At 40.0% G+C, this 9516-nt stretch overlaps 1 protein-coding gene across 1 annotated transcript; it reads right to left on the reverse strand.

The window, feature by feature from the left end:
• Positions 1–429: 429 nt before the first annotated feature.
• On the reverse strand, positions 430–9304 carry LOC107090610 (F-box only protein 15-like). The gene is made up of 10 exons (XM_015384103.1): positions 9083–9304; positions 8919–8999; positions 6928–7032; positions 5237–5476; positions 4522–4722; positions 3213–3333; positions 3050–3132; positions 2120–2265; positions 1774–1901; positions 430–851 (listed from the first exon to the last, which is right to left on the reverse strand). The coding sequence occupies exons 1-10, from the start codon at positions 9301–9303 to the stop codon at positions 585–587; spliced, it is 1593 nt and encodes a 530-aa protein (XP_015239589.1). The 5' UTR covers position 9304; the 3' UTR covers positions 430–584.
• Between the last annotated feature and the right edge of the window lie 212 nt (positions 9305–9516).

Genomic DNA, 9516 nt, shown 5'->3' on the forward strand with positions numbered 1-9516 from the left:
TGTTGTTCAACATGGGGGTGAGTAGAAAATGAAGGCTAATCATGTTTTGGGTGTACTATTCCTTTAACTGGTGTCCTCCATCTAGCTCTATTCATGTTCTATGGCCAGTGAACCAGTGGGCTGGTCTGTATGTCAATTTTGGGGTGTGACAAAAGTACAGGCCAGAACCAAATAAGTTAACATCCCAGAGTTTACGTCAATTCAGGGCTTTTTTTGGATTCGCCCGTTTTATGGTGGAAGTTTAAAATTGTGAGATTTGCAGAGAAAGCAGGTGCCGATGGGGTTTGAACTTCTCTGTACGTCTATTTCACCCACTGAACTATCAACTATCACAATGTAAACATGGTTTTGCATTCTATGATCCCTTTTAAAACAGCAGATTTGAACATGACCAGCTTTAAGCCTTTTTTATTCAAACAAACAGGCAAAACGGTTTAATCAGTCAACAAAATAATCAAGTTTTTGCCACTGATTGCATTGAAATAAAACAAGCTCTTGACCAGGAGTGCTTTTATCTAAACTTGAAAAGTTTTTAACAAAACCATAACACAAGCTGTGAAACGTCCCAACTAGCGGACGCACAATCAGTACTCTCGTTTGAAATGCTTGTTGAGTTTGGCGACAGAGATGTAGGCGGTGAGGCCGATGAGGAAGACCTGCTTCTGCTCCTGCAGCCACACCAGCAGCATCTTCACCTCACCCTCAGGGCTCCTGTACACCATCTGGAATTCATGGCCGCCATAGTCCGAGGACGGCTTCCTGCTGGCCATGGTGATGTAGATGGGTGAGCTGACACACCAAAAGGGCAACTGGAACTCATCCAGTAGAGTCAGACCCATGATGCAGCAGTTCTAAGTAACACAAAATAATAAAAAATATTCCTGTTACATTCTTCTAGTTCGGGGATTTCTTCCATGCAGCTCAGCCACAAAGCAGAGGGCAGAAGGTTTAACCTCTGGTGAATGGCAACTTTCTGACTGCACTGAGTTAAATACAAAGTTTAGTGGAAGGAAGACCTCTAAAGACTTTAGTCTGGGAAAATGTGGGCGTGGCCTTTTAACTGTACGTTTTTTTCAATCGTTGCACGCAGGGTTCAAAAGTTCATAGCCGACGATGTTTGTTCTCACACTGTGCGGCACGGCGCTCTTATGTGATCTACCAGCTCACACTGTACGTCTAAAACCCACATCGGACTCAGCTCCGCAGTGAGATGGAGCGACTCGGACTCGTCTATCCAGAAGCCAAACCAGTAGAACAGGAAAAAGATAGAGAAATATGAAGCTCACTAGTGTGAAACGCAATAGCGCAATTTTGTGCTGAAAGCCCTAAAAAGAAAAGGCGACGACCTATTTGGAAACATGGCTACTACGGTCTGTCAATTTAACAGAAAGAACTCCATTTCAGTTGCACCCCCGCCATGCTTCTGTGTTTTCGTCTGAGAGGAAGAAGAAGAAGAATCTTTGTTTTCCCACTGAACGATTTGCCCACGACCACCTTATGTCAGCCGACTAAATATCAAAAATGTTTATTTTTTTCCAAACCTCCCGATTCCTGATTGGGAGGTGGTCGTAAGAGGCTGATCGCCCCTCATTACCCCCTGAAAACTACATGATGCACAACGCACGATCAGGCTGAAAGTCGGTTGAAAAATTCTCTCACAAGTAGAGAATCGTCCGTAAATGTAAAAAATCCTGCAGTGTATGTGTACTGCAATCTGATCTAAACTTTAGGGGAAAAAAACTTTAGGGTTACATTTTTGCCAGATGTCTTTACCTCCACAGCTCCTTCTATTTCATGGTTTTTCCAGGGAATTCTGATGCTTCCAGACAGCGATCTGTGCTGTGATAAATCGGCCCTCTGGATGAACCTGAGCTCCACCAGGCCGCCCTGAATCTGAGAATCTAAGAACAAAGATAAGAGGTTACAAAAAGAGAAAAAAAATTGAAAATATGGATTTCTCAGGACATAATGTAAGGAGCCCTTAAATATACAGACATATTCAAACATTTAAAGAATCAATCAGATGGAATATTTTCCTTTCGGGATGACCTTTCTGCTTCACTGCACCAAGGATGAAGATTTAGGAACTTTCAGTTTTTACATGTTCACTTTAAATTACCTTTGGGGGAAGACAGCTGCTTGAAGTGTCCAGACATAATCATGGTGCTGGTGTTGTGCAGGACTAAGTGTAAAGTGTAGCCATGGAGACCCAGCTCTGGGTCAGAGTCGACCACAGGTGGTAGTTCGCCAGTTCCAAAGTACGGGCTGCAGGAAGGGACAAACACAGCTCTGCAACATTCACTGAGGTTCACTTTTCACAGAAAAAAAAGAAAAATCAACCTAATTTTACGACTTCTTCATCTAAACTGTTGTTTTCCAGGCTTTTAATCAGCCTAGATGACTTTAGACCAAAGTTACCCAACTTCAACATCTTTAACATCACCCAGCCGAGAGTTTGTGAACAGAGTTTAGGGGCCCATCTTCCTTCTGTATGTTCTGCGTGATTTAAATTAGACATTTTTTTGATGTATTTATAGTTGTTCAGTTAAATTAGAAGCAGTAAAAATAACACACGTGCCAGACCTCCAAGAAAAACATGAAGTAGTATCACCAGGGAAAATCCAAACAGTGAAATCCTAATAGATTCTAGTAAATTAATCCATAAATAAAATGAAACGAAAGAGCGCTTCCATATTCTTTAATTACATTTAGAAGCCATAATTACCGACAGGTTAAGACCAGAGGAAAATTGCTACTTGATAAGAAAACCAGTAATCAGCTGTAGTGACACACTTTGGCCAGCAGATGGAGCCATTTTACCAATATGATAAAAATCAGGAAGCTGTTGACATCTAAATAAGTTCAACAGTCTCAGACCTCTTAGAGCAGCAAAGGATGATGGGAAATGTCCTGAAGAGCTCAAAACAAATCAACCAGCAGGGTTTCATTCTGGGAAAATGTTGTTTTAATGCTACACTGCTAATTTAGCTTTAAATAGAACAAACTGCAAATCAGGCTGCAGAACCTGGTCAAAGAGGAAGTTACCCACCAGGCTTTGGAGCCCAGCAGGCTCTTCTCCACCAGCTTATGGAAGTGTAGACTGACCATGATGAAGGCCACCTCCTGGCATTCCTATAAACACACAAAATACATGTAAACAATGGCGACTGACAATGTGGAAAATGATGGAGGTGCTCATTGGTTCTGTTTACCGCCCAGAAGCCCATGATGACACTCGGCTGCAGTAACAAGACCCTCATCCGTTTGTCTGTGCCGATGTAGAGGTGCAGCGTTTCTGTGGCCAGCTCCAGAATCAGAGAGCGCCAGTTTGACCTGGAGGGAAGGGGCAGGAAGGAGGAAACATCAGGCTTTTCCAACACAGATCATCAATATCAGGCATAAAACTCTACGGAGTTAGAAAAGGAGTCAAAATGTTTGTAAACTTCTAAATCTTAGCTGAAACTGGAAAAATAAAAGTTGAAACAGAAAAAAATAGAAGTTGATATTTAATGTCAAATTTTTACCTTATAATGTGAACAACTAAGCAGCAAACATGAAAAAATTAGAATTGAATATACAGACATTCCCCCAGTCTAAAAAAAACCTTAAAAACTTCCTCTTTTTATTTCTTTTTTTAAGTGCTGTTTTAGATTTTAGATTTTCAGATTCAAATTCTTTTCTCTCAGTTTCAATTTTTTTTTAAATTCCTTTTTCAGTTTCAGTATCTTTTTTTTTCTTCTCTTTATATATACACTTTCAAATCTGTTATTTCCACTTTCAGATTTTGCCCCAATTCTGACGGGAGTGGGCGGGGAAACCCGATTGAAAGCTTGCAGCAGGGCTGGAGAGATGTCCCTTCCATGCTGCATTCATGGACTGTGTGAACTCCAAGTACTTTAGCAAAAGACTCTCTGATATTAACTCATTCTGGAATGAGGATTAGTGACAGTTCCAGTGTAAATGTCTTTAGCGTAGTATTTTTCATAGGATTTTGCTAAAAAGGCAAATAAATGCTGCAGAGAATGTGTTCACCAAGTCGCTGGAGTTCCTAAGGTCCGTGAATGCAACATGGAACAGGACATCTCTCTCCAGCGCTGCTGCAAGCCTTCTATCACGTTTCCCCACCAACTCCCGTCGGATTGGGGTCAAAATCTGAATGTTAAAAAAAAAACTATCCTGAAACTGAAAAAGAAACTTAAAAAAAAAATTGAAAGAAATTAATTTGATTCTGAATATCTAAAATCTAAAACTGCAATAAAGAAAAAAAAAGTTTCGTTTCTCACATTATAAGGTAAAAAAATAGACATTAAATGTCAACTTCTATTTTTTCTGTTTCGACCGAGTTTTAGAAGTTCACAAACATTTTGACCCCTTTCTCACTCTATAAACGTCAGTCCCTAACGGGGTTTTTAACTCCAACAGAGCTGGTCGAGACTCCAGCGTGATTTTCAGACATCCTGGGATGGATAACTGAGTCCAAATAAAAAGATAAAGGTGAAACTTGTGAAGAATTGTCCTTACTTCCTGCTTTCGGAGCTCCCCTGAGGCTCCATCCTGATGCCGTGCAGCCGGATAGAGCTGATCTGATAGAACTTGAGACAGATTCCAAGGCTCCAGCAGAGAATCATGGACGACTCAAAGAAGTGCCCCTTGCTCTGCTCCAACCTGTGCTCTTTTCCGTTGTGACTGCAGAGCGTCAGCTCCCAGCTCACATTCAGGTTCCTGAATGCCACACAGCAAACCGTCAATACACGGACTTCATCAAACCTGACGTGGAAGCAAGAGCCTGCATAGTGCAGCTTTGTCTAAACTGACTCAGATTCAGAACAGCTTTATAAACCAGAAAACATTCAACATCTGAGGCCTTCAGAGAAAAGGTCCATTAATGGTAGAAGTGAATGAATCACACTCTGCTCATGGTTTAACCAGATTTCATTCAGTCTGGATTATTTGAGGTCTTATAAAGGTTTGTGCTGGTTCTATATTTACCTGAATGGTTCTGATTCTGTTAAGATGTTTGCATTGAGGTTTTATTCACTACCTGTCGCTTTAAATAAAGTAACTAAAGAACTTTTTGATCAAGCTGATTTCGGTTGCTCTATCAATCCTAATAAAATAAGTCTGTAGCTGGAATGTGGGGAAAAGGTAAGGGTAGGGATACTTTCCTTGATACCATTTGTAATTTCAGATAAAATAGTGAGAACAGCTGTTTATCTTGTAAATGATCTTCTCTGACCTGAGGACCGACACGGTCTGCCAGGGCAGGCCGGTGGAGGGACTGATCTCTCGAAGCAATTTCATCCATTTCTTCATTTCCTGTCCGGTCATCAGATTAAAGTACAGCTTCTTCCAGCGGCTAATCGAACCATCCTCCATTGGCTCCGCCCTGTTATCCGTCACCGCGTGTGTATCTGCGCTTTTCGGCTTCCACATCCGTTTATTAAACTTGGACATGTAAATCCTGTGCCACAGGAAGCTGCAGCGACATTGAAGCAGAAATTGCTAAAATGTTAAAACAATCAACTGGACTTTGTTTCCAAGTGTGAAGACGTTTCGCTTCCCATCCAGGAAGCTTTTTCTATTCTAAATGTCGTTGGCGTTGAGCTCAATGCTTTATAGAGTGGACCAAAGCAACATCTTGTTTTGGCTCAGAAAACATGCAAATTGAACCGGTCCACCCCTAAGGAATGGGGCATTTGGCCGCCCATTTCTAAGGGGCGAACCCGTTCGTCCAGACCCGATCATCTCATGCGCCTCTCCTCATGTTGAACCAGTCTTCTTTTACACAGTAAAGTGTCTGTTTGCAGATGTGCATCGGATTGTTATCATCCCAATAAATGGTTGTTATTAGCAGCTATCAGTCCCATAGAACGGCTTCAGATTGTGCCAGTAGGCTCATCAAGTTGTTATCATCGAGTTAATCCTAATCCCAAAGTAACTCCTTTTCCCCTGCGGAATTAATGAATCTATTTGTGTAATCTGAAAATAATTTCAGCAGTTCTTCATTTACTGCAAATATAACTTAATAAAAATAAAATTATTTGCATTTCACCCATATTAAATAAACTAAAAACAACTAATCTCATATCCTGTCACTGGTTTGGAGGAATCCTCTCCCCATAAATTGTTAATTGTGTGTGAAAAGGTGCCAATCATTCTTTAATAAGATCCTCATCAAAAGGACATGCAATGTTTGTTTTTAAAACCAAATGTGTCCAACGGATCTAGTGAATTCTTTATTTATGCACAAAACTACGACAAAAATTGGACTAAATCAGGAAATAAAATGTGATTTGCTGTTAGGAGAGCAGAGATAGAGGACATTCAGAGTTTAATGAAGTAAACCTGCTACCGTCCAGGTTAGCTCTGGGGAGAATGTTACTATGGTGACAGAAACAGAGGTTGAAGAAACTCTCTTTGTGAAACGGAAAAGTCAGAGTTTCCTTGTTTTCAAGTTTAGGCAACTTAAGAGTTTTCAGTAAACCTGCCTCTTGAAACCGACACCAGGTTCCAAATGCAGTCGGTTTTGTCTCGACTTCAAGAGGAGAGAACTCTGTATCACACTGAGAGGTTTTGGAGATACTCCCAAACCCAGCTTCATGAGAACAGGACTGAAGTTCTCTCCTGGTCCGCCCCTTAGGAATGGGGCGGACCAGGAGAGTCCGCTTCCCTAAGGACAGATCCGTTCATTCGGTTAAATTAATATGTTTTCTGAGCCAAACCAAGGCTTTGTTTTTGTTCCACTCTATAAAGCCTCAAACTCAATGCTATTTCTGACCTCCTGGATGGAAAGCGAAACGTCTTTAAACTTGGAAAAAAAGTGACTACGGCCTGGATGACTGAGAATCTTCACCAGCACATTAAAACAGACGTTTAGACTCCAAGTATTGAAATGTTTTAACTGACTGAAAAAGTGCACGGACTCACTCGTCGTTGGAGAGCCGATTGAAGAGTCTGCTCACGTGGCCGACGCAGAACAACGAGGGCGGGTCCAGATAGGACAGAATCTTGATCAGGATCTCGTAGGGAAGTCTGAGGAAATCAAGCAGAGGTGAAGGTTGGTACACCTGACTGATCTCATCCACCAAACTTTTCACTGCTCTGAGAAACACTGGAGCTAAATGTGAGGTCTATAATCCCACAACATGGTGTTTTTTTATGTTGGTTACAATTCAGTATGTTTTATATCTATTTAACTTGTTAAGTTTCCATTTTCCCACTTACCTTTTCACCCACTTCTAACCTGCTTTTATTCTCCTTTCATATTTTTCAAAAAAATATTCTGAAAAATGCTGAATTATGTCAACAAAGTTTGTTTCTTTAAATATATTAGATTGTAGATTTTTCTTTTATGGAATCTTATTGAAACCCAAACATTCCACAACAAGAACAAAAAGATAAAAAATACTGTGAGGATTTAATTATCTGTTGTTTAAGAGTGGCATAAAACTTTAGGTTACCTAGAAACACCAAAACAAGCTAAGATCCTCAACAATTAAAAGTTTACAGTAGTGATGTTATGAGATGAGCCTTTCCTGAGGTTGGTGGTTCAAGAAATGCGTTTGACTTTTGAAAGTTGCGATTTAACTTAATTATAATAAAATATAACACATAGATTGGGTAAAAAACGCTGCCCAATTAGGTCAGTTTAGCCAAAAGATTGGTTGAACACAACTTCCAACCCGATTAAAACCAAAAAATGTGAAAAACTATTATGTTTGGCAGAAAAACTGCGAACCTTTAAGGATTGTTCTAAGAAATTTTACACTTAAAAAAAAAAACTTTAAAAAGATTTTATTATACACACCAACCATTAACAATTTCAACAGAACTTAAAAGGGAAAAAAAAAAAAAAATAAGCAATTGCATATTTTATTACTAACTGTAGTTCTGCAGCCATGACATGTTCACATGGTGCCTCATGAACTGTGGGGATCGTTGAAGCAATTTGGCCAAACGGTTTAAACCCTCATGAGGCGTCATCTCACCATCACTAGTTTACAGCCAATCAGATCTTCCTTTACTTTGCAAAGTAGCCAATTTGTCCATTTTAGAAACAATCACTGAAAAGTTTTTGTCTTTAAATTCCCCATTCATGCCCACAGCTGGTCCGCTGCAGAGGCGTAGCCAGAAATGTTTTTATAAGAGCAATAACCAATGTATGCTGAGGGGGGCCGCAAGTGGATAGGCACCAGAACCTCAGGTTCAAGCATGCACATAATCCTAAATAAAAGACAAACTATAGTAATTAGATGCATAATTTAAACATCTGTCAAGATAAAAGCTATATTGGATTAAATTCTTTGAGGTTTCATTTCTGGAGCGACCATCTTTTCCATCGTCATTACTTACCTACTTTTATCAATATAATTCTAGATTAAATTGATATTTGCATATACTAATATTTGAATAAATAGATTTAATAGGTTTTTGTTAAAATAGTTATTTACAGTATCTATGATTTCACTGAAGACTCTTAGATGACTTGCAGAGACGCATCATTTTCTCTTTACGGCATATAAAAGAAAAAATCTAGTTGTGAAAGAGACTGAATTCTGTACTAATCATCTCTAATGTTGGTATATTGATGGGCATCATTAACCACGGTGTTTTTGTTGTTAAGTAATTGTTAATATATATAAAATTAAAATGTTTTGAATATGCTACTTGAGAGAAAAAAATGGTAGGGGTGGCCACAGAGATGGCCAATGATTGACTAAGGGTGCCCATGGCCCCCCATCTAGCTCCGCCCCTGGTCTGCTGTCCTGCAGACTTTAGAGGTTTCTCTGCTTTAGCACAGCTGATTCTGATTATTGCTGTCCACCAAAAGCCTAATAATTAGCTATTAATGGAAGTCAGGTGTGCTGGTCCCTCATTGGTGACATTTAAAGGGGATATTTTTAATAATAATTAATTACCTTTCCAACAGGTTCAGTTTGCAAACGGAGGACTTCTCTGGGGAAATTTTTTTTTGTAAACCAGGACAGGTCGGCTGGTCACTAAATAAAAAAAAAAAAAATAAAGGTTAAAATTACTATTTTTAAATGTAAGCAAAGAAAGCGTGAGCAAAGCGCGCAGTCACCTGGTTTCAGTCCCGCTACCTGAACCTTCTCTGCTCGCTCTTTTCTGCTGCGTCTTTCTCCATTTGGCTGAAAATCCTGTCCTCTCAGCGGCAAATGCTCCTCCGAGGTTCGGCCTCCCTCTGCCAGCCCTCGGTTGTTGTATCTCCGGTGCCTGCTGGGCAGGTTTCCGCTCAAAACCTTCCGCCAAACTTCGAAAAAACTCACCTCGTCCCGCCGCCATCACCTCAGAGCTCTCTGCGCAGGAAGCAGTGAGACAGACGCACCGCTAGGTGGCAGCAGAGATTCACATCCTTTGAGCTCAAAGCGGTCCTTTAAAATTTGCTCACATTAAAATGTAAAAAAAAAAAACATTTTAATAAATATATACGCCTTTTTTTCATAAACAGAAATACAGATCCAGATTATATCAACGCAATGAAATAATGCTCAGTTA

The sequence above is a fragment of the Cyprinodon variegatus genome, unplaced genomic scaffold (genome assembly GCF_000732505.1).
Source record: "Cyprinodon variegatus isolate N-32 unplaced genomic scaffold, C_variegatus-1.0 Scaffold303, whole genome shotgun sequence".
Lineage (NCBI taxonomy): Eukaryota > Metazoa > Chordata > Actinopteri > Cyprinodontiformes > Cyprinodontidae > Cyprinodon > Cyprinodon variegatus.